This window comes from Carya illinoinensis, chromosome 11 (genome assembly GCF_018687715.1).
Source record: "Carya illinoinensis cultivar Pawnee chromosome 11, C.illinoinensisPawnee_v1, whole genome shotgun sequence".
NCBI classification, from domain to species: Eukaryota; Viridiplantae; Streptophyta; class Magnoliopsida; order Fagales; family Juglandaceae; genus Carya; species Carya illinoinensis.
In genome coordinates this window covers 15964675-15990791 of record NC_056762.1, presented here as the reverse complement: position 1 = coordinate 15990791, position 26117 = coordinate 15964675, and the positions used below count along the sequence as shown (strand labels likewise).

General features: G+C 35.7%; 1 protein-coding gene across 3 annotated transcripts; it reads right to left on the bottom strand.

Moving 5' to 3' along the window:
• Nucleotides 1-2220: 2220 nt before the first annotated feature.
• On the bottom strand, nt 2221-17708 carry LOC122281043 (E3 ubiquitin-protein ligase DA2L-like). 3 transcript variants are annotated; one of them, XM_043092249.1, is made up of 10 exons: nt 17442-17708; nt 16746-16793; nt 16463-16660; nt 16137-16188; nt 16009-16054; nt 15829-15910; nt 15579-15723; nt 15372-15486; nt 6693-6759; nt 2221-3027 (listed from the first exon to the last, which is right to left on the bottom strand). In XM_043092249.1, the coding sequence occupies exons 3-10, from the start codon at nt 16652-16654 to the stop codon at nt 2455-2457; spliced, it is 1272 nt and encodes a 423-aa protein (XP_042948183.1). In that variant the 5' UTR covers nt 16655-16660; nt 16746-16793; nt 17442-17708; the 3' UTR covers nt 2221-2454. The 3 variants fall into 3 exon arrangements, with proteins under 3 accessions (XP_042948183.1, XP_042948182.1, XP_042948181.1); XM_043092248.1 differs by lacking the exon at nt 16746-16793 and having other exon boundaries at nt 16463-16657; XM_043092247.1 differs by lacking the exon at nt 16746-16793 and having other exon boundaries at nt 17442-17707.
• Nucleotides 17709-26117: the final 8409 nt, after the last annotated feature.

The window sequence follows — 26117 nt, the reverse complement described above, 5'->3', positions numbered from 1 at the left end:
CCTACAATATTAACACCCACATTAAATGAAAAGAATTCAGCAACCTCGTTTGGCCCCTTGTGCTATGTGGGAAGTAACTGGCAAAGGAACCTTGATTTTTTTCTACAGAATTCCCTCCCTGCTTCTCCTTCTTCGACCACCTTGTGTCTTAGACCCCTTATTCCCTTCAACTCCACCTGTCTTCCATTATACTTGAAACTCATAGCAACTTTTGTAGAGTCCCACCAGATTGGACCTAGTGTATGCAGCCATTAGGTGCCAAGAACTACATCACATCCTTCAATAGCCAACAAGAAAAAATCAATAGAGAACTGGTTGCCTTGGAACCATACCATACCTCTACACTGCTGCAACACCCTTCACAATCAAGCCTTTCTCCATTTGCCACCATCACTTTCATTCCTTGTGTTGGTTATGAAACCAGCCCCATTTTCTTAGTGGATGAAGCATTTAAAAAATTATAAGAGCTTCCGAAATCTAAGAGAATTGTGATGCCTTGTCCCATAATTGCTCCCTGAATTCTCATTGTTTGTGGTGGTATCGTTCCCACCATCGCATGTAAGGAAATCCTAAGCTCCTCATTAAACTCAAGTTGTTCCTCCATCTCCACTTCATCGTCCCTATCAGTATCCTGCACATATATCCCTTCGATTAAAAATAACTTCTTACAACGACGGCCTGGCGTAAATTGCTCATCACAATTAAAACAAAGGGCTTTCTTCCTCCTCTCTTGCAGCTCGTTGGAAGTAAGACGACGGGTGGCTGGAGTTTTTGTTCTTGATAAGTTGGCTGAAGGCATTAAAGGTGGTGTTGGTTCCACCGTTGTTTGTCACTTGCTATCCATTTGCTTCGGTTTCTTCTTATTCCTTGCTTCAAACAGTTGAGCTAACCCAACTGCATTCGTAATGGACGTGGGTTGTGGCGCTTGCACATCCATGCATACAGGTTCCTTAAGTCCATTGATGAAGCATCCCAGTTGGTGGTCGGGCGCCAACCCCCCCACTCGGCTTAATAGTTGTTCAAATTGTAATTGATATCCTCAGGCGAAGCCCGTTTGGCGCAGCTTGTTTAGTGAACCGAAGTGATCTTCAAACATAGTTGGGCCATATCAAATTCTCAGTCCTCCTTTTAAGGCTTCCCACGACACGATCTCTTCACTGTCTTTAAAAAGCTGGTACCACATTTGCACCTCCCCTTCTAGGTGATACATAGCCAGATGTAATTTCTTAGCCTCCTTGGTCTGTTGATAATCGAAAAATTGTTCCACCCTATAGATCCAACTTGTTGGATCATCCAAACCATTGTATTTTGGGAAGTCCAAATTAGCAAACTTGGGTGCTGCTGCATTGTGCCCTCCACCATGGTTCCTTCCATTCCTATTTCTTGATTAGGAACCCTCTCCATCGCCCATACTCCTGCTAGCCAAAAAGTCCACCTTCTATCTAGTCTCTTCTAATTTTTTCATGAGCCTCTTCATAATACTTCAAAAATTCACCATCTATTGCTCCAAGCATTCTATTTGGGGATCCGCCATGACATGCTCTAATGCCAAAATGTTACAAGCTTTGGCAACGGAACGAGTTAATGGTGGTTCAGCTAGGAAAGATGCCGGATCAAGCCTGTGTTGAATAAAATGACAAAAATAATCTTGGGTTGATGAGGAACCTGCCTCTTCAAAACTAGTTTGAGAATAATTTTTTGATTGCCTCCATTCATCATCCTCTTACAAAGTTATAGTCCTTGCGTTATTCAACTAACCAAAAATAAAACATAATAAGTAAATTAAATGCTAATTGAATTATTCCAAAACAGGGCAACATTGCCAAAGGAGAATATTTCCTAGGCTTGCTGGAAGTTGATCTTGCTGGGCCCTCCTCCCTTATTCGTAATGCACCTTCCTTATTTGGTCCCCGTAACAAGAATTGCCCTCTTAAGGAATCAGACCATGCTGACCCAAAAGCCCAGGGGGCTACTACATTAAATGCTGTGACATACTTACTAAACCACACATACCTCCGAACGAGATATATGAAACTAAGTGAGGAAAGTCCTAATTACGCTGTTGAAACGATAAATACACAATCAAGAACAAGTGAAGTAATTAAAGCAACTTTCAGGACGGTTTTCAAACAAGAAATAAAATTACTAGACTAGAATTATTTTTTTGTTGTTGTTGTTGGGGGGGGGGGGGAAGGGGGGGGGTGGGGGTGGTTACGACCATAGCATAAACCAGCAAACCTTTCATTCACTAAAAGAATCTGTTTTCCCTTCACATTTGTATATGGCAATAAAAGTGTATAGGGAGGGAAGCGAATCATCGCTATCTTGACACTCGAACAAGTTTCTTGCTGCTGCTTGGGCACTCGGGTCCTACGCTCGAGTCTTGGCTAGCTAAACAGCCATGGCCAGAAACATCTGTTTTATAAAGACTATCACTAGTAGGTAGACGTAGAACTACGACTGCCAGGAAACTCCAGGTCCACTAGCTATAGCTTGAGCTTCAGCCAAAGACACCGCCATAGCCAGCATCATCTGTTCCTCAAAACTCTCAGGAACAATGGGCTCAGTGGCATTTTGAAGGTTGTCCTCGATTTCATCAGGGAGTGGCAATGCAGAAGAATCTTCTGCTGCATCTGAGCTTGCATAACTGGTGCCCGCTACAGCAACATCTGATCCACGGTCCCCATAACATTCTCCATCATCCCTTGTCAAAGTCATCCTACCATCAGTTGAAGATTCTGTTGCGCACTCTGCAGTTTGGTAACTGTCTCTCTCTCTGTCCACCCGGTTGTAAAACCTGCCAGCTTGTGGAAGCATATTGCTCGCTGACATACTTCTGTCGGGATTAACAGAAGATTCTCCACCTATTTGCTGACGCTCAGCAAGGGCAGCTATGGCACAAGCAAGACCCCCTGAAGGGGAAGATGATGATCCAGCCGGTGGACCCATGGAAGGCGAGACATAGCCTCCGATGGCATATTGCTCAGAATGAAAATCACCGTAGGGTGGATTTCTCTGTCTGCTGTTCTGTAAAAATCATTTTAGTACAATTCAAAGGAATTGTGGGTCAGCTGGGGTTAATCAGCAAAACTAGAGAAGCCAAAAGACCAACTTCAAATTAGAAAAAAAGATTGATTGAGAACTAACAACAGTGGCTACACCAAGTCATGAAAGAAAATACCATGTTTGCATTCGAAACTACATAATTACAACACATACAAGGTCTTCAAATTCTAAACTAGGCAAATTGAAGGGGGTAGTTATATAGCCATTGCATTGGTATACTCTTTACATCTTATGCCAACTACAATTTGGGAAATTCTGTGTATCATAAGCTGCTCTCAGTGAATGTTATAAGCCAGTCAAACTCCATGATGAGAAGATTATATGAAGACAATCATTAACAATGTAATATACATATTTGATTACAAAATTGAAAGGGAAAATTATACAGTACATGGGATGGTACCTTAAAAAAGTATGAGACAGATACGTGGCTCACATGCAGAGAAACTAGAGAGGAAAATGGCATTCCTAACTCACAAGAAAAAAGTTCAAAACGAAACTTTGCATGGTTTTACAAGGGAACAACCATAACTGGTATATGACATAAATAGTTACAAAGATATAGTCTCTTTAAATCCAGCTTTTATATGATACCTCCCATATTGACCGATAAGTGATAAGGGTAGGTGGTGTATGAGATCCCACGTTACTTGAGAATGAGAAGTTTTCGTTCTTTATAAAGATTACAATGAGAGTTCAATTTTTTCATTGACTAGTTCTTTTGGAGTATAGACACAAATGTGACTTGGGCCTTGGGGCGTTACAAATGGCATCAGGAACTATCACAACCAGAAATGTAGGACTTAAGCCATGCCACCTACGATGTTGTGATACGCCATATTGACTGATATGTAATAAGGGTAGGTGATGTCATTGCCTTGGAAGGAGAAGTTCTTGCTCTTTCTAATGATTCCAATGTGGCTCAAATGGTATCATTGACTAATCATTTTTTAGTATAGACTTAGATGTGACTGGAGCCTTCCTTGGGGCGTTACATTTTAGCTTTTATTATCTGTTGTTCCTCAACCAATCATTCAACAAAGGAAAGAATGCAACGACTAAATGGCTACAACCATAGAGTAAGGGTATGTTTGGACACTTGGAGTATCTCAGAATTTTGTGAACAACAGTGAAATGGTTTGAGTGAAGATGTTTTATTGGATTTTGAGAAAGATGAGAGAAAAAATTGAATAAAGATATTATAAAGTTAAAAAAGTGTTTGATATAATTTTGTAATATTATTTTTATTTTGAAGTTTATAGAAGTTGTTTTGATTTTTGTGTTTTATTTTTAAGTTTGTAAAAAGTTGTATTGATTTTTGTATTTAAATAATGATTAAATGAAATAGTTGAAAATTTGAAATTGAAAAATGTTTTGTTGTTTTTTAGTGATGTTTGAGAATGAAATTATGAGAAATTTTAAGAATTCTCAGTGTCCAAACAAGCCCTAAGATGTGACTCATAATTTTATAATTATTACAAAATTTATATTGACTTAAATTTTTGGGTTTTCTGCAATGAAGATTCACTTATCAAATTTTAGAGACAACTACAGCCCAAGACAACTTTTTTATTTTATTTTAGGTAATAAGAGATTTTATTCCAAGTAAATAGGCATAGCCCAAGACAACTAACAAAGCATCACCCTAATTGTGACAGAAGTTGTGAAATACTTTGCTGAATGTTTGGAGTACAGCAGTAGAGGGCTTGTAATGGCATTGCATGGGTGTCAAATCCGATTTGTTTACTATGTATAATTAGGTTGTATAAGTAATTGCAGCGAATTGTAGCCTTGATTATTCTTTTTGAGGTATAACATAGGCTTAGTTAAGAAATCCCCAGATAGTAACAAAGGTATCGAAATCAACCTAGTAATACGAAGGTATACGCATAATCTGGGGTATCATATATTCTTGTCTACATTTTGCCACTTTGTTCTAACTTATAACTGACAAAAAGTTATACTCGTGGAATGCCTTTCCATGGAGACTCGCTAGTATCGACCACTCCAATCTATCACAATAAGTGCTAGAAAAGAAAGATTCCATAGGAATTTGAACTAGATTACTAATCTAAGTTTCACCATGAAAGAATACCATGCAAACGTCTCTACACGGTACCTATAAACTTCCAATGGGCATCCTTATATGCAACATAGAATGATGAACACTGAATAAAAAGAGGCATACCAACATCAAAGATCATATACATCAAACAAACTTCTGAAAATATCAAACTACTGTTTGACCCATAGAATCAACACTCTGTCCAAGGAGAAATAGTAGCTAATCCAAATGTAATTCCAAGTTTCTATGCTCCATTCAGAATGTTCATAAAGCATTCCACACCAGTTTCCTTTAAAAAAATGAATGAGCGATTACTCTTAATAGCAACATATAAGAACTTCTCAACATCATGTTCAAGCAATAAATTCTATTTTTTTTTTTATCACTGAAAACTTTATTAATCAAGAAAAGTGGTATGGCCTGACTACAGCAGTTTATACATGAGAAACACACAATAAAATAATAAAGTCAACTAGATATAGAATGACTAAAATGAGTGAACAAAAAATCAATTCTTAGAGCAAATCAATAATTGCAGCAGTTACTAAGCTCCTTTAGAGGCACTCAAGCAGTCCAACATAGGGCTATCAAACAGGTCAGGTCATTGGGATCATTTTTTAGCCAACAAGAATAATTGAATGGGTCAATCACCCTGACCCAAACCCAACATGCATGTTTTACGGGTTGACCTGGCACAACCCATTTGACCTGTTTCTTTATCCCAGGTGTGTTGTGTCGACCTGTTTGACCCAAGAAAAAAGGATAAAAAAATAATATTCACAAATATTTTATCATTCCTATTGTTGGATAACAAGGTGAACGCTATATTATAAAAAATCTTTTAAAATAAGTGCTATATTTCTCAATCTAAAACTCAATATCTAACAAAAAAGAAATCTAGTGGGCCTTTGGGTCACAGGTTGACCTGAGTGAGCCGTGAGCCAAATGACTTTCTTTTCATTTCTTTTTTGGATAATTAGGTCACTCAGATCAACATGTGAACTTGCAGGTTGACCCAACAGGAACCGATTATTTAGTTGGGCTGACCCGAATTGATCTAAACCCAATTGTGTCCAATCCTAACCTTATTATAGCGGGTTGGGATCGCGGCTCGTATCAACAAAACCAAAACAAGTTTGTAGCATTTTGATTTGTTAAGTATACAAGTCTCAATATACAAATAAAGGAGGGTTTTTATAAAAAAAAAATAAAGAGTAATAGATGAGGTTTTCATATCTCAAGACAACAAATTGAAACTGTTTTGAAATCTTTGTTTGACTGGTCCATTACCTATCTCTCCTTTAGTTTGTTTGAGTGGATGAATAATGTCAGCACGGTCCATTACCTATCTCTCCTTTAGTTTTTGGACATTCTGATATTCCAATTGTAATTCTTTAAAGAACCATCTAGCTCATATCATGTGTACTTAGTTCTCAAATTATTTAATTAAAAGCAAGGACTTTTAAAAAAATTATTTAAAAAATAATATTTTTGAAAGTAACAATATCTCAAATAGTTAATTAAATGAAGCACAATACAAAAATTGACTTAATCGATGTACCTGAATGGAAAGCCAAATTGCTTCCATGACCATTATGTCCTCAAGATCAAGGTCAAAATCGTCATCCCTGCAACTCCAGAATTTGATAATAAATTATAAAGTTGCCATGAAAACTATTCGCCAAACATGAGAGATTCAATTCAAAACATCTAATAATCAGAAGTATTAAAAGAGGTCTAAAAATTCAGAAAAAAAAAAAAAAAAAAAAAAAAAAAAAAAGAAGAAAGGAAAATATCTAACCACCATATTATGACATAGCATCCCATATGCCAGTCTAAAAAAAAAACCAAATTTCTGCACACCCAAGTAAAAATTGTACGAATCACATCTGTACTAAAACTCATGTTTGCTAGAAGTGCCAACTAATATTCAAAAGTACCCACAAGAAATTTCCGGTCCAGGACTGTATGAAGCCATCATATAAAAGGTTTTAAGCATCAGGCACAAGTACCAGTGTGACATACCGGTAGGCAAAAGCCAAGAGGAGATATATGTGAATTGCCAAGTCTGAAATATTGTTTAAATCTTGTTTTAGAGCTTTGATTTTACCAGCCAATACAAAACTCGGAGTACCAGAAAAAAGGTATGAAGACCACCACAACCTCACCCTATCCACAAAGCCCTCTTCCTCCAACCACATATTTTCAAATTCAAAATACCTAGGCCCTCTAATAATGCCCCCACAATCCAACATAATGGGATAATGATCAGAACAAATTCTCGGTAACCTTTTCTAACTCAAATCAGGAAAACAAGCTTCCCAAGAAGCCAAAAGCATAAATCCTTGGACCATGCCCTTCCATTGGACCACGTAAAATCCCCACCGGCCATCGGTAAATCAATCAAATCTAACTTGAAAATAAGATCTGAAAAAACAGTCATCGCATGAGAGGATCCCCCACTCGCTCGCTAGGAAACTGAGTAATGTTGAAATCCCCTCCAAAACGCCAAGGAAGATCCCATCAGCAACAAAGACCCACCATTTCATTCCATAAAATTCACCTATTACTATCCAAATTAGGGCCATAAACACCAGCAAAAGCCCATTTGAATCCATCATCCACATTCTTAAAATAGCAAGCCACCAAAAATTCTCCCACATAATGATCTATCAACTCCACAACCCTCCTATCCCACTTAACAACAATACCACCCAAAGCTCCATTCGAAACTAATTCAACCCACCCCACACTATGACAACTCCACAAACTATTAACAATTGATTGATTAACAAACTTCAGCTTGGTCTCCTGAAAGCACATAACATCAACCCTCCACTTACGGATCAAATTCTTCACCCAGAAACATTTTCTATAATCATTAAGCCCCCAAACATTCCAAGAAATAATCTTAGGTTTCATTGGTAACTGTTGGCAGCCCTCTCCTTGCCTTTATCTCTAAAGGCACTTCCTCCCTTTATGTTATAATTAATGGAGTACGACAAGCTCCTCAATTCCCTCTCCTTTTTTGAAGTGGATCTAGCCAAACATGGTTGACCAGCCTCAATAGCTATAAGGAGTGCTATAAATTGTTCCTCAAAACTGTCGCAAGAGATTCCCATGCAATCCTTGATTTCATCCACTTATCTCAACACCCAATCATAGGATTTATTAGTCCATTCAATTCCTAGAGGAATAGAACACAACAGCTCAAGATCCAAATCCTCATTTGATACAAACAACTCCCTGAATCACTTGCCTCAGAACCTTCCCCTCCACCAAGACCCAGCTGCAACGTCTAAGTTATTAAACTGGGTACATGGGACCCCAGAATCAAACTTCTCAACAAACCCAGGAGCATTTTTGACTCTCAACCCCTCACCACCATCTACTTCCTCCACTACCACCTGCTCAACACCACCATTGCATAACTGTGAAAATGACCGTGACTGCACCGACTCCTCTCTACCCTTCTCGTGGTGGGAATTAACCTTCAAAACCACAGGATCTGAAGACAACATCTGCCTTCCCTTCACCGGAGTAATACTTGTTCCTTTGGAACCCCCAAAAGAGTCATCTACTGCTGTCGACCCATTCTTTGTTGAAGATCCTTCCATCTGAGCCGTTGTAGGTCTGGGCTGGACAACCACACTTGTCAAATCCTTAGATCCATGTTGATGAAGAGTTGCGTTGAGAACTTGACGTCGGATTACCTCTAGAGAACTTGCCCGCTGCCAACAACCCTATCTGTGAAGTCGAAACATCCAACAGAGCCGCCAAAACCTTGGGCTGAGCCACCACTCCTTGGCTTTTGGAAACCTGCTGCCCACATAGGCTTAGCCCTCCATTGAATAGGCCTATTTACTGGGCCTCTGACCAGCCCACCTCCCTTTCTCCCTTATTAGCATTAGAATCCATAGGCCCAGACAAAACTCGCATCGCCTCCTTTACCACTTTAATGCCACAAAATCCTGGCCCAAGCCCCCATCAACTTCCTTCAACAATGAATCCAACCTCTCCTTCCAGCCGATAAACTTTGCCCGAACATGCCATAGACCCTTCGACTTCTCCTTTCTTTGTAGCGCCACGGAAAGCCAACCATCAACCCCGCCATCAAGATGATTCCGCCGGGATATAACATTCATACCATCCTTCCTATTTCTTACAGCCGACACTAGCTCATCCTTACTAGTATTACCATTTCCATTTTTCTGGCAAAAACCAGAATTACCATACACTGGTTTCATCAATGCCAACTGGTAAAGAGCTTCACGAGGAGAGGTAACACCTTTGTAAGAAGTATCTGATATCACCTCTCTACCTCTGGATTCCCGAGCAACACCATTGTTTGTAACAACTCTGTTTTCAGAAACAGAAACAGAGGAATTAGAACCAACCATCTCTCTCATTATCCTCACAAAACCAGCCTATCCACTCCCTTTCTTCCCTTCAGGAATCTGTAACATACGAACCTAGAATAGGATCTTAGATTAATTCAGTTAGAATTTATTTATTTATTTGATTATTTATAATTACTATGTTATTATTTTATTTATTCATTTTATTATTTACTTATATTTTTTTTATCAGATGCTTATGATTATTTTTTTTTAAATGGGATAATAGACCAGATTAATTAGAGTTTTTAAAGTAGTTCCTCTTATCTTGGTTCATCTGTTGTTATTGGATAAGTATCAAATGTTTTTAAAAAAAGATTCTTAGATCAAATCAACACTCAAACCACTTCCTATCTAATCTCCTGGTGACCCAGGTAAATAAGAAACCCTTCCTCCATAAAAATCCCACGTTACACTCTGGTTCTTTACACAAAAAGTTTTGCAGAAAAACTCAACTCTCATAGGCTTCATTTTTTTCCTGCACTCTCAGCCGACCACCCCCAGAACGTCGGAGAACCACCTTTACCCACAGAAATCGCCGGCCAGTTCATCTCCGACGAACCCACTTCCTCCGGTAAGCCACTGTCGTCGCACTCACCCTCCTCCAACCTCTACTTCTTTTCGGTTTCAGCCTCTCACTCTAACCCCCTTTCTTTCTCTCACTCTGTCGCACCACCCTACCCAGAGAAGCCCAGTACATTGCCAGTCAAACCCAGCCACCAGAGTCTTCGTCACAGCTGGTCTTTTTCTCGGCGAGTTGTCTGTTTTCCATTTGTATGGTGCTGCTCTTGTGCTACGAATTTCTTTATTCCTCTATTTTCCACCCTCCCGTATGCCTTTTATTAAGATGAGTTTATTTAGGGGCTGGGTTAAGTTGTTTCTGGTTTTGTCCTTATTTGGGTGGGCTTTATTTATTTTAGGAACTACCGTAATAGAGTTTGTGGATTAAAGTTGTGTGGGTTTGAGGATTATATTGGGCTGGTTGTGTTTTTACAGAAACTGATTTATAACTTTAAATGGGCTGCTTCGTTAATTAGGGGCTGGGCTGAGATTTTAAGCCAGGCCAAGTTTTACAACCCTTTTTTTTTAATAAAGTGTGTTTAGGGGATATAAAGAAAGTCTTAAACTTTATTCTATTGAATTTTATGGAACCTATTATTTTAGTTTTTTTTTTCTCATGGGCTGGTCAGATCAGAGTGTGTAAATTTTATTATGTTATATTCTTTTAAATATAAAACCAAGGGATATTTTATGGTTTTTAAATAATATTATATATATTAATTTTAGTATAGCTAATTAATTGTTATATTAATTTATGGCATGATTCTTAGTACTTAGATGCTATGATATATTTTCCTAGAAATATTAGTGACGATTAGCATCTCGTATAGGTAACGCGCACAAGTCGAAAATCAAGAAACAACGCTAAGAGGTAAATAGTATGATCATATAAATGTATGCGTAATGTAAATATTATAATTGGGTATGATAACATGATATGGTTTTGATGGCTATCTACGTTGCGCTAAGAGCCAAGTCAAGGTTAGATCGCTTTCACGAACTTCTATGAATTACAATGATTTACATGAAAGTAAGCTTATATATGTTATGCTATTATGGATTGTTGATTGATGGATAGAATGTTACTAAAATCACATGAAAGCCATGATATGATCATATAATAATTTAAGATGAGTATGCTATGAATTAAATAGCCAAATCATGCATGCTACATTCATGTAGTACTTAGACCATGTATGCCATGTATTGTTTATGCAATAACTTAAGTCAAGCATGCCATGTAATAAATAGCCAGATCATGTATGCCATGTTCATGTAGTTCTCAAATCATGCATGCCATGAAATGTCATAAAATGGTTATATCATGTTAGGCCATGTCATGCTATGCTATACCATGTACAAGAATATATAATGTTATGCCATGCCATGTACAAGAATATGCCATGCTAGAAAAGTCTATGAAGTCCAAGAAAGTTATCATGCATCAAGAAAGATAAACATTTTAAGGTACTACGGACCCAAGCGTGTTAACCACCACAAGTTATGCTAAGACGGTATCACGGACTCAAGCGTGGTTACCACAAGTTAAGTGAACACGGACCCAAGCGTGTTTCACTCCATGTCATGCAAGTTAAGTGAAACACGGACTCAAGCGTGTTTCACTCCATGTCATGCAAGTTAAGTGAAACCCAAGCATGTTTTACTCCATGTTACACAAGTTAAGTAAAACACGGACTCAAGCGTGTTTCCTTCCATGTCATGCAAGATAAGTGAACACGGACTCAAGCGTGTTTCACTCCATGTTATGCCAATTAAGTGAAACACGGACTCAAGCGTGTTTCACTACATGATAAGTTATGGGGTGCCATGGACTCAAAAGTGGTTCTCCATATAACATATTAAACACAAGATAAACAAGTTATTCATGCATTCATGTTTATTTGTCCGCCATGATTATGTATGTTTCCGCTCATGTTGTTGATGAATAGACATGCTATGAGAATTCTGTGAATGATATATGTAAGTTGTGATGAGGCTTCAAAAATTAAGTTTATGCTAAGTTAAATAATATTTTACGATATGATGTGCTATTTATTGTGTATTCGACTTATTTTTGTTATTGTCTGTCTTTCCGTTTTCTTCTATGTTGATTGCCACAGATGGTGATTATGATGATGCAGAGTTGGATGGCCAAGAGTAGTTCTAGTATAAGGACTTAGAGATGAGTAAGTGTCATTTACACAAGGATTAAGTTTTTCTTTTTCTTTTTTGTCATTTCAATAACTAGTCTTGTTTAAGACTAGCTCGTGTTTTGCTTTATTTCAGTTTCAAGTTTCAAGACTATTTATGTCCTTTCAATTAAGCTTTTCAATAAATGAGGTATTTCAAAATAATGAGTCTCTTTACCAGGCTTTTTGTCATATATGTTATAGAATCACAATGATACACTTTCCCGTACCAGAGCCAAACCCAATCAACTTCACAAACCTACCTGTAACATATGGTTCCTAAATTAGGGCTTAGGATTTTAGTGTTATTATTATTCTAGTAGAACATTTTATCAGATTAGTTGTGAGATAGTAATTTTATTTGAATAGGATTCTTCCACTCTGTATGCCTCTTTTCTCTCTTAGTTTGATTTCCCAAGTTTAAATACTTTCCTAATTGGTAACTAATTCACACGGCAAAAACCCTAGTATAAATCCTCTTTTCCCCACAGCAGTCCCTCCATCAAACAAAGAATTCACACAACCAAAACCTTTCCACCTGGAACCAAAATTTCCTACACAGATAGCCAAGACACCATTCTCACCAACCTAGGCGGCCACCTCGCTTGAAAACACCACAGAAGTTGCCGACCTAGCCTCTTGAACTCAGATGCACATCCCTCCTCCCTTGGTAAGCCACGTTGACCACAGGTTATGATATTTAGTGCCACAGACTCAAGCGTGTTTCATTACATGTCATGATATGTTATACGGTCCACAGACCCAAGTGTGGTTCACCCATGTTACGATATGTTATTTATGGTCAACAACAATTGGACCAATGCACACGTTATGATGGCCACTAAATAAGTGAAAGACAAGATGAAGAAGTTGTGTTCACGGAGTTAGTCACGCATGAATCATGTTACATGTTAAATAAACGAGGACTTTTTATGATCTCGAATCTCTTTACCGGTCATTATGCTATGAATGTACGTAACAAACCTAACCTACAGGAAGGGGAGTTACACTACCATACGAATTTTGACACCTTTGAACCAAGATTGCTCTATTTCCCTCCCTTGTAGTCTGGTAAGATTCCATTTTTCCTGATGACCTCAAACATTCCTCCACCACCTTAGCCATCCAAACAACCATACCCCCACTAAGATAAAGGACTTCGTCAACTTCCTACTCTTCTTAGAGATACAGAAAAAGTTGCCACCTTTCGTACTAAACACGAACATCTTAGTTTCTATCCAAAATCTACGTTCCATCTTTACCTAACTAAGGAAATAACTAGAAGAAAAAGGAAAACCAAGAAAGATTAAGGATTATTCCTAGTGAGAAGCACCGGGAATGGAAGACGAAGAGTCAGAGAGAGAGCAAAATGATCTTTTAATATTCTCCGCCATCTTAAAAAGCTCTTATGAAAACTTCAAGATGATCCTTTTGATCAACTATATACCCTTCAACAAGGTAATTTTTTAATTATTCTAAAAAGTATAAGGAATTAAATATTAACTGTAAGGGTGTTCAAAGATGGGCCAAACCTGACCCACCTAATACCAATCAAACTAGCTGGTTTTTGACCGGGCCAGTTCTCTTTTTTTTGTTCTGAATAAACTTCACAGTCAGTTTTCCTGCACCTTCATTAACCAGGGGCAATTTCTTACTACTTGAAAACGGATTCACAATAAATAATAGTTGAAAACCTCATTACTAAAGGGATTTGGAGTTAACACCCTAATTTAAGCCACCACAAGATGGTGGTGCCGGCAGGGAAAGCCCTCTTTAATTTGCATTTTCAAATAACAAAATGTTTGCATTTCTTATGACAGAATTCTATTATTCAATTTCCTTTAAAAGAATTATTTATTATTTTAAATTATTATATGTAGTTAATAAATTTTTAACGTGGCAATAGGACTGCCACATGTTTTGCATTAGTGACGGTAGATGGAAAAACTAACTGAGAGATCTTTTTCTCATTTAAGCATAGCACATGAGGCCATTTCTAGAAGGAACAATATCACAGGGAGAGAGTCTCAAATTAGGCAAACATAGGGAGTGTTTGAGCACCTTTTTAAACAAAGAGTTCTTTTTTTTTTTTTTTGGGGGGGGGGGGGGGGGGGGGGGACTAATTTGCTTTTTTTTTCTTGGTGTTACAGAAGCTTCCCTTTTTGCGCAAATCTTATATCCTATTACCCTGCATTTCAATATTCTTGGAATCACCAAGAAACAAGAAGCAGGGAAAAAACAGGAGAAAAACCTATACGTCAACCAACAACAGAGCTATTTTATACAGTTACCAGGCAATCCGAAGTCTTCCATTAAGAATAAATATATTATTCTTCCAACCAAACTTTATGTTCAACCCAAGAAAAGTGCAAGCGACATCTGCACTATTAACTCTAAAAAGACAAGTCAATTTAAAACTTCCCAATAAATCACTTGCAAAGTCCAGTTTCACCTACTAAGTAGCCAATGTGGGACTTAACACCTATTCCTACCTTTATAGACAACCCATCCTACACAAGGCTCCAGTTTTACTTTGCTGGCCTCACCATGTGGCACTGATACCATATTTAACGACCCAAGGAAAGTGCTAGGCACATCTGCACTATAACAAAAAAGACTAGTCAACTTTGAAGTTTCCCTAGAATCACTTAAAAAGCCCAGTCTCACCAAGTAGTTAATGTGGGACTTGTCACCCATGACTACCTTTATAACTCACCCACTCTATATGACTTGTTTCTTATTACCATTGTGGGATTGTATTCTCTTATCATTCTCTAATGAGAATGAAAGAAGACAGAAGACATGAGGATGTGGTTTTGATTAAACAATGAAATATTATTTTTTGATTGGTAAAAAAATATTAGCAGACAATAATTGTAGGAACAATCATATATTTTGACTTATTGAGAAGGAAAGTGTTTTAATTAATATATCTTTATGAAGTAGCAATGCCAATTTTCGTCTCTTTTCTTTGGTTTCATCGACTAATTCATTTTAATTGTTTATAAATTCATTTGAAGAAGAATACACAGGAAACACAAATAGCATAAAAATACACATACTGGCATTGCTACAACTAAGATCATCAAATACCTATTTGTTCTATGAGCTGGGCGTGGAAGGGGAGATGGTCGGATCATTGGAGATGGAGATGAATCGCGAGATGCGACAATTTCCTCACTTTCAACAGGAGACCTGGAATATGGAACTGCAAATACAGAAATGAAACTAGTATATAAATGATATAATCACTAAATATTGAACATTAGATACATAAAGGAAACAGACCAAAAATAATACCCGTTACTGAGCTACATTCAACCTCTGTGGGTGTCACATTTCCACACAAATAGCTGGGTTCTTGCCTTTTCAGCATTCTCTCTTCTTCATCCTGAAGTTCCTGCTGCCGTATCCTAATCTTGGCTTCTATAACGCGCTGCTCTTCCTGCATAATTTCAAATCACATAAATCACCTTCAAGGGCATTTGTGAGTAAAACTACCAGAGCTATTAACCAATAAAAAAACAAAAGTGGCCAAATCAAATCTTACAATCTGCTCCAAACACTTCTCTTCCTTTGTTTTAACACCTCGATACTCCACAGCATAATTTGCAGTTTTGCAAAAAGGACACCTCCAAACTGTTAAAGACAGACAATAAAATGGCCACTGAAAAAAAAAAAAAAAAAAAAAAAAAAAGGCCTATAGGCTATAGTTAATGATGAAGGATACTGTGTCGGACGTGTTGAATTGGGAACTTTCATCTGTAGAAAACACTCTGGTGAAAAGAAGACAAGTCAAATTCCATGCATATAATATTGTACACTTATCATCTTGGATATTTCTAAATAATCAATCACCTGTGCAAATGCTTTTCATGCAACATCTTGACCGGTTGAGACTTGGATAATACTAAAATAATGGAAATAATGCAAACAGTCAATTAGGAAATACAACACCAATGCAACCAAAATGAAAAGCCATCAATTAAAATGCAGAAAACTAAATAATAAATTTGGCTGCCATGGATATTTGGTGTGCTGATTTATAAACCCAAATGATGATAACAATAAGCACTAAAATATTATGTTTTCGGTTTACTGGCTTCCAAAAACTTTTCTATAGAACAACTAATATGCAGTCAGCAAAACCAACTTATAGAAGTATTTAGCTTCAATTTTCTTACCAGAAAGCAAATCGGACACTCTTCAAGATCACAAATGCATTCTTCATCTCCAGGGTAGCATGGAGCAAGCTTAGATTCAAGTATTAGCTTTCGAAGCTTCTTATGATCTACATCTTTATGATTGTAAAGTCCCTGTGGTTTGGTGTACTTCTCATCTACCACTTGTCTCCTTCTCCCAAGTTTATTACCCATTTCCTACTGTTCAAAAATTACAAAATCACATCAACAATTTGAAAAGTTGAACAAATTATACAAAGAAACGCATTCAATTCTAATATGCTACCATAAAACATCAAAACTCCAAATTTCTGCAATTTCGGTTCAATTGCTTCTGTAAAGTAGTGAAAGAATCATATTAGAGACGCCAAGAAAAGCAAAAATTCAACATAAACCCCAAATTCACTCCAATTTTAGAAACAGAAGCACTAAAATAAAGCAAATAATACACAAAATACGATGCATAAAGCATAATACTAGACTAAAACAGGTTTGAACCCTATCCCTAAAACAAAATCAATAACCCTAAACGATGAATTACAACATTTCTTAGGTCCAATTGGCTATCATTGCTATACAAAAATTTTATTGCTTAGGATCACAGGAACGTCAACGAAGGCAACGAGAAAAAAGCTAAAGGATCCACAGCATAATGAAAACCAAAAGAGTAAATATGGAATACAAACAAGTGAGGAATTATGCTTAGAAACGGAACGTCAGAAACCCTAACATGGAACTTCAAAGACTGACGGGTCCAATTCGCTATGAATTCTACACTACAACGCTCTCTAAGCTGAAATCCGCTACAATTCCGTACAGGAAAACATTCCAGGAATCACCAACGGAAAGAGGAGCAACAAAATGGATCAAATAAACCTTACAAAGCAGACTACAACGCAGGGATCACTAAGCGTGATAGGATGCTTCGATGTTGAAGAAAAAGAGCACAGCAGTCTGAGAGGAATTAGATTGGAAAACGAACCTGGAGAAAATTGTGATTCGGGGAGCGAGAAAGAGAATCTCTCCGCGGTAGAGATATCCCAACAAGAAGAGGAACACAACTTTCGCAAGCAATTGAAGACCGAGAGAGAGAGAGAAGATTATTCTACAATGTATAGATTGTGTATTCGTTTCTTTCTCGTTCGGCCTCTGTGCGGTCTACGGGACTTAGACTTTTATATATGTGTGGGCGATGTGAGGGAAACAAAAGACAGGGAGGGTAGAGTAGTAGACGAGGAAAGAATCGTCCAACAGACCATCATCTACAACAAGACCAACAACAAAAAAGTTCTCAACGAGCCGAAGCCGACCGCTAGCTCCCACCACGCGCTTGCTCCATCGCGTCTGCTTCAAACCCAATTTAAATCTTTCAAATGTTTTCTCATTTTTTTTTTTTTTATCATCTTTATTTCCAATTCGTGAACCAAAAAAGTAGAAAGAAACGGCTTTTTTTCTTTTTTTTTTTTTCCTTCTGAGAAATATTTGATTTAAACAAAAATATTACGTAAGAAAACTCAAATTGTAAAATTTTATTAAGTGACGCCAGAGTTTAAATTCTTTTTTATAAAATTTATATATAGACCTAACACTTCTCTTTCGTTCAAACCACGACAATGTAACTAACTCTTTGATAAAATAATGACATCACATAATTAAGAGGATAAATTAACACTATGTTTATGCCGGTAATATGTTTTTACAAATTCTTGACTTACTAAAAGAGTTACAAAAAATATATATTTATGAAATGAGTAATATTGCAAACCACACTCTCATTTTACTTTCATTCTATTAATAAAAATATGGCACATTCATTATTATTAAATAAAAAAAAAATATCTAATAAAAGATTATTCAAATGTGATAAATATGATACATTTTACTTAATGGGATAGTAGTGCAGTGCATAGAATTTTTCTTAATTAATTTCAATTTGGATAACCGGCTAGAGAAAACTCAGAACTTCTCTTTCTAGGAGGTGTTTTTTTCCCGTTTCTCTACAAAAATATAAATTTTATTTGTGAGATAGATAGTTTTAGACAAAAATTAAATAAAATATTATTTTTTTAATATTATTATTGTTTTAAAATTTGAAAAAGTTGTATTGGTATTTGAAAATGTTAAATTGAGATTTAAAAAATTGAATTATTTATTATATTTTATGTAAAAATTTGAAAAAATTGTGATGATATAATGAAATGGGTTAAAAGTGTTTCTCAATTTCAACGGCCACTAAACTCTAAAATTATCTTTCACTAAGATATTAATTCGATTAGAAGATTCATGTCGATCAATGACATTGGAAGTATACTTATTTATAATGGCCGGATGTGAAATCAAATTAAAGTAATTAATATTTTATTTTTATGAAAATTTTCTTGCCGCAATAGAACAAATTCATATAACTATACTATACAATTTTTCATATTTTGAAAGTATTAATAAACCCATTATTACTAATTTTATAAAACAATTATCTCCTGATAATAGCTCATCTACCTGTTTACATCTAGTTACCACATTTGTATAGAAGAATATAAATTTTCAAAGTTAAAACTCTAGAATAGGTTCTCATAATTTAGCTCATATTTTAGAATTTTGCTACTTATAAATCGGTATGTTAACATACCATTTGTTGTGGGGTCTATTATAACTTCAAAAAAGTTAAAACACTAATAATTTTTTAGAAGTATTACAATCACAAAGAGATCATATAAAAATAAATCCACAAATTAATATGACATGATATGATATGTTAGATCTACTTTATAATAAAAATAACTTTACAATCTAAAGTACTCAATCAAGCTACATTAATTTATGAGTTTACTTTTATATGATCTCTTTGTGGTTAAAGTATTTTTTATAATTTCTTAACATAATTGATGCGGAAGATTTTCACATTAACATTGTGTTGGGTGTATTAAAAATTAGGCTTGTAAATAAATCTTTTACTATTTTTATGGTGCAATTATAAGGTGTTCTCATAATTGATCTTAAAATTAGTTTTAAACTTTTTACATATGCTACCGTTAAAGAAGAAAATCCAATAGAAATTGTACTTCTCGTTTGTTTTCACAGATGAGATGAAATGAATTGAGATAAAAGTTAAAAATTAAATAAAATATTATTAAAATAATTTTTAATATTATTTTTATTTTAAAATTTGAAAAAATTAAAATATTTATTTTATTTTAAATAAGAATTTAAAAATATTATAATAATTAGTCAAAATACGATGAGAATAATTGTGAAAATAAATGAGGCAAGCTCCAAGATTTTTTATAAAGTAAAAGAGAAGGAAAGAGTTGGGATCCAATGGAAGATTGGTCGCCACGGATGAGGTATGATGGGAAGTGCTCGTTACAATCCATGAGTTTGAGGGGGCATCTTGTGTTTTATAATTTGTTTTCCTAAAGCAAGTGGGCATGGCCCATGAGAGGGTTGCGCTTTTTGTCGAGATTTTACACGAGTTTGGCTACAATTAAATGGAAAAAATAACTATAAGTATAATTGTATATTAATCTGTATATTAATATAATGTGATTAATTAAAAAATAAATTTTATTAAAAACAATGTTAATTTAAATTTTAAATATAAATAAATTAATATTAATATATAAATTAATCAAATATATTTGTATATAGCAAAACTCTAATTAAATATACCTTCAACTTTTAAACACTCGCATGATCACATCTGTAGATTTGCTTAGGAATAAAAATATCACATTGTTAATACCTAAAATTAGATCAGAACGGAGGAAGGAATTATCTCCAACACATGAAAGTGATTCAAATTTCGATATAATTATAAAATACTCAAAAATAATGAATATCACTTTTTATAATTGGGATGAAAATATATAATCGGAAGATCCAACGCCATGCTATAACATAACCACATTGGTTGCGAAAGATAATGTAATTTTCAATTTCTTTTGTCTCATGGGGTTGTTTAATAATATTTGTTAAAAATGCTCTTAAGATGGTTCAGGTTAGGTTCACCAATTGGTTACCGGGGGTAACAGTTGGTAGTATATGTCTCAACCTCGTGAAGGCGCTCCTTGCCTAATGAAACCTAATCGTGGTAAGTCTGACCCCACATTCGTTTCAAAAGATGATCTCATTGAGATGACCTGTTTCAGTTTTATACTAAATAATTTTATGATCTAATATTAAATTATATTAATTAATAAATAATATCTTGAAATTCTTTTATAGAATGGGATCATCACTATAGAACTACAAAAACAAAACAAAAATATAGGGAAACAATCTTTAGTGAATGTTGTTAACATTGTGTTTTGTATATTTTTGCATTGGATTTTTAGCAACTCGAGTCTTTAGTTTTGGGCCTGTGAATACAAAAAAAAAACCTCAAAACGGGGCTGTGGTGTTGGCTAAGCTCTAATAATAAAATCAATATTGTTTTAGAAATTTTATGCGAGTGAATAAAAAGTTTAGAGAGAGTTTTTAATACCTGGGGATCACCTTTTATACCCAATTTCTAAGGTTAGCTGCTCATATCTTGTGTTAAGGGGATATGTCCTCTTAACAATTCCTTTAGTTAGGTTTTTTTAATGTGGCGTGACTTCTGGGGTAGCGCAATAAATACAGCACGGCTTCATGTCCCTTCTATCATGCGGGTGTACGTCGTCAGGCTTTCCTTCTTGGCCTATCAATAGATCAAGGGTTCCCTACTTTTTTTGTCAATCTGCTTATTTAACACTATCTGAAGCTAGGCGTTGTAGGGGAATGTCTGAGTGAGGCGTCCCATCCTTTCTTGAGTTTTGGGGGGGCTTCCAAGCGGTTATGGCCATGGGTTGAGCTCTAATGAGCCGAAGGTTCACCTAGTTGGGTTGGGCTCTTTGTTCAAGTTTATCTTCTAAGCTTTCAGCCCAAGAAGAAAAATCTCCTTACAGTAGAACTAGTTGTGAAAACGAATTTACTTAAGGTGAGTCCTAACACAAAGGAATTAAAAAAAAAAATGAAACAAAATACACTCATCCACAAGGATATATCCTAACTCAGTTCTGCTATGTACAACCGCGGTGGGAAACTGCCGAGGGAATCGACCGTCATGTCAACCGATAAAAAAAATTAAATGGACATGACGTTGTCTTCGTGGTAGAGACCCACTCGGTTTGCTCCTTATTTTTGTTCACAGAGTGGGTGCTTGCCAAGAAATTTCCTCCCAGACTATTTTTTGTGTAATCTTGCCTCGTTGCTCTGTGTTCCCTCCTTCCTATTTCCTTATCACATTTGCTATCCATAATTTTCTTCTTCTACTTCTTCTCATTCTCTTATTTGATTTTTCTTTCATTTTCATTTGTAACTTATTTCTCGAGTGATTTGTACGTTTTCTACTCTATTCTATTACTCATTCATCTAGAAATAAGAAAGAAAATAAAGGGTTATTCAAGTTGTTTTGTTGGAAATCCTTCTCGAGATTGTTTGAAAGTTGGTGGTGAATTGTTTGGAAGTGTGGCATTGTGAACCACTGTAGCTTGCAGATTCAAGGTGCGAGAAGAGGAAGAACAGAGGAGCATAAGAAAGCTTTGATTTTGCATAACAGAAAGAGGAAAGAGATAAGTCTCGACCAAAACATGGATTTTTTTTTTCTTTTTCAATACTTTGTAGTAAGTTGTTTTGGGAGAGATCATTTGAAATGATTTGGATTGATCCACACTTGGAGTGCTTCATAAGTCTTTACAACAGATTCCTCATAAATCTCCATATTAGGAAGGGGAGGTAGAGGCCTGAATCACATAAGATTTATTTTTGAAAAACAAAAACCACGCAAAACGGTAAATTTTTGGTTAGAAGAAATTTTAATATTTCACATGCCTCTGTATTTGGTTCAACCAAAATATTATCTTTTGGGATGGTTCCCATGAATATGTGATACTAATCTCTTTAGTCAAAGAGGTTTCATGACATATTATGTTGAATTGGTATGTAATTTTAAACATACAAATGAAAAAATAATAGCAAAATTAATGAAACAATATAGATTTTTTCCAGAAATATCTGGTGAGGAGAGTGAGAGAAGAGGGGCTTTCATATGTGATAGAGGAAATGGGAGATGAGAGTTTTGGGAGAGGAGAGAGGAGATATGGGCAAGGAGAGAACCCGGTTGTGTTGGGCAACAACGTTTCATAGGGGTGATGGTGGGAAAAAGAATTTTTTTAACAAAAGACGTGCCTGGTTACACGGGGTCCCCAAGCCAGTTGCAACAAAAGTTTCTCATCATAACCAAACAAAGTGGCCACCTATGGGCAACATGGCTACCCCTTTCAATCCATTACACATCAGCAAGACCCAAAACTATGTGGGCATCTCATGTTCTATAAGTGACATCTTGCAAAAGCATGCCTACCAACTGCAATGTATCATGCATATATGCAAGTTATAAAAATCCAACTGCACCTCATAATTCTGCCCAATATTATTTGAAATCGAATAAAGATAATTTTGATGGGCCTAAATTAGGTTTCATGGATGATTTTGAATAAGCCCACAAGCAATTTACTTACGGTGGCTAATAAATTTAGCAACTTATTTTAAGACTCGTTGATGTTCAGTTAATGATTTTGAACGGCATCAAAGGGTCAATATTGCATGGAAGCCCAATTGAGGTTTAAGTTGAGTTAAAATCTCATTTAATTTTTATTAAACAATTAGACCCATATTTAACAAGTAATAGATCAAAAAATTATTTAAAAGATTATGTTTATATTTAGAATTGTGGTAGAAAATATAATTTATAATTTTAAAATTTATAATTTCTAACTTAAGTAATAAGTTTTACTATTAAAAAGTTATTTATTGTTTGATAACTATATGTTTAAAGCATTTTCAAACATCTCACGTTTGTTTGGAAATAAATTAAAAAAGTACTCTATGAAGTAGAAATGATGATTATTTAAATTTTTAAAGATTATGATTATATCGTTAAAAGTTATAATTATTTAAAAATTTTATGAATATTTTCGTCCATTGACAGTTTTTTTAAAATTTAAATTACGTTCTTTATTTTTCCAAAAAGCATGTTTGAGAAAAAACATCAAAATGATGTTTTTTCTCAAATGTACTTTTTAAATTATTTTATTAAAAATTTTTTAAAAATATTTAAATACTTTTTAAGACTCTTTCTGCAATCTCAAATATCAAATAGGCTTTTTTTTTTTTTTTGAAAAGAACAAACTGACTTTCATTCATAGTTGATCATTACATGAACTCTCACTATCAACAATTTGCTTAATGCACTCGGGTATGTTATCAATCCATACCAAACTAGTCTGCAAAGATAGACTTTCCTTAGCTAATAAATGGGCAGCTCCATTGTTTGATCTGTTTGTATACTGTACTAACCAACCATTCCTTTGTTTTAGTATAATTTTTATATCCTCTACTAGACTACCATAGAATGATAGCTCTTCTGTAGCCGAGTTCACTGCCTGAACCACCACTTGAGCATCCCCCTCAAAAACAACCTTAACCAACCGAAGCTCTCTGCATGTTTCCATAGCCCTCCACAAAGCATATGCCTCAGCTACCATAGGTGAATCTATGTGAGACTTTTGTTCTTCAACAGCCACTAAGAAGTCTCCATCCTCATCCCTCATAACCACCCCTATGCCCACCTTCTTTTCCTTCTTTCTGACTGCTGCGTCCCAATTGACTTTGACATAACCTGGTTCTGGTTTTATCCACCCTTTTGTTCTTACACCAACCTCCTTGACCCTGCTGTCCTTTGCTTTGATCAGCTGTTGTGCTTGCTGAAATTCGAGAATATCATTCTTTGCTGTTCTTAAAATAGGCTTTATATGCACTTATTGGACAAGTTGCGCTTATTTAGACTCAAAACCCGGCTCATTACAATTTATCACGTGACTTGGTCTATAAAATTATAGGCAAGCTCAACAATTCAGTTAGGTATATTAAAGGGCCCAATCCATTTACTGAGCACAAAGGACCCTTAAAAGTCCACAAACAAGCCCATTAGAATAAATAGACCCAAAAGAACCTCCGGGCCTATGATCAAGCCCATAAAATGGACCCAACTCGTGTTCCCCAGCACCCTACAGGCTGATAACATGTAAGTGAGTTTTACTACATACAAGTAAAGTCGCGTACTAATCTGCGTACCAATATTGATTCTTTCATACTTAAAATTTAAATTAGCACTATTTTTAATAAAATCTATTTTTTGACCAATCACAATAAATTGATACACATATTAGTGCATAACTCTCCTTGTAACTAGATTTTTTTCATGTAAAAACTGCAAGATGATCCGTAACACTTTCAAGTTCTCAACCCGTGCACCGTGATCTCATCCTCCACACATTATACCTCCACACAGTCTGCCTCGTCAACCACAGCACCATCAAGGATCCTTTCCGCAAGCCAGGACATGTAGAGAACAAGACTAGCAAGCGTCGGAAGCACCTTACAGAAGCCAGAGCCACAATTGAAACAAGAGAAGATTACCAGGCACTAGCGCCAATTGAGGTTAGTGCTCCGTCTCTACACAGAAAACCGGCCAATCCATACGAGCAAGAACCTCTCTCCCAGGTTCAGCCTCGTTGCACCGTCATCCACCCTCTGTCCAGACCAGCACTAGTGTGAACCAGCCATGCACCTCTCTCTCTCTCTCTCTCTCTCATGCACCTCATGTAGTTTATGGGTGGATACATCACGAATTTGTTTCAGCATGTACGTGAAGGGCGGAGGCACTCCAAAGAGACCTGGAAAGCCGATATAGAAACTTATTTGTTTGCCATGTTTGATGAGAATCAGAAAGAACCAGCGTTTGAGAAACACTGGGGGCTCTTTCTTCCCAATAAACAGCCCAAGTTCCCAGTTAATTTTGGTTAAGAATGGTATTAGATCATCTATCATATATATATATATATGGAATAAGCTGTGCAACTTTGGTGAACAATATGACAATAAATTACACTCTGCTTGTAATCCCACACCATATATGCATGAAATATATGCATGAATCAGAGTAAGATATATCCGAGTTTACAATGATCGATCTGCCTTGAATATTTTTTTGCAATTAAGAAAGAAACAGATACGTACAACGTCTTGTGCAACGTCGTACCCTACGGTATTTAATAATATTGCTTGTGACAGCTTGGACGAACGTTCTTGGCATTAAATATTAATGTGAAATTCACATGTTCTTGTCCCAAAAGTTCAAATCCTTTCCCATCACACAATTTCGCCCCAATATATATATATATATATATATATATTCTTTTGGCATGAACTTTTAATTTGGAACAAAACGAGGATGGGAATTTTTCATCTCAAATAGTCTTTAAGAGAAACGGTATAATTCGATGACAAATTTAAGAGAAATAGTTCATATATACATATATATATACACACTAGGTGAAAGCAACGTGCAATGTGCGTTTGCTTAGTTTATATTTAATTTTTTTTGTTAAGAACTAATTTTTTATTAATAAAAACATAATATTTTTGGTTAATTAAATAACTAACGATATAATGTTTATATAATTAATAAATAATTACACGTTGTGATATATTATAAAAGAAGAGCATTAATAAAATCTATAGTATGATCTAATAAATAAACATCGTCCATAGTTTTATGAAAGCTATTTAAAATAAT

Bases quoted from the DNA above. Each gene is read 5' to 3' on its own strand.
- LOC122281043 (XM_043092249.1), bottom strand. From the start codon at position 16,654: ATGGGTAATAAACTTGGGAGAAGGAGACAAGTGGTAGATGAGAAGTAC. The intron at 15,724-15,828 runs GTAAGATTTGAT...GAAATTATGCAG, and splicing joins AGAAGTGTTTGGAGCAGATT to GAAGAGCAGCGCGTTATAGA. The intron at 6,760-15,371 runs GTATTTGATGAT...CTGGAGTTGCAG, and splicing joins CCAGCTCATAGAACAAATAG to GGATGACGATTTTGACCTTG.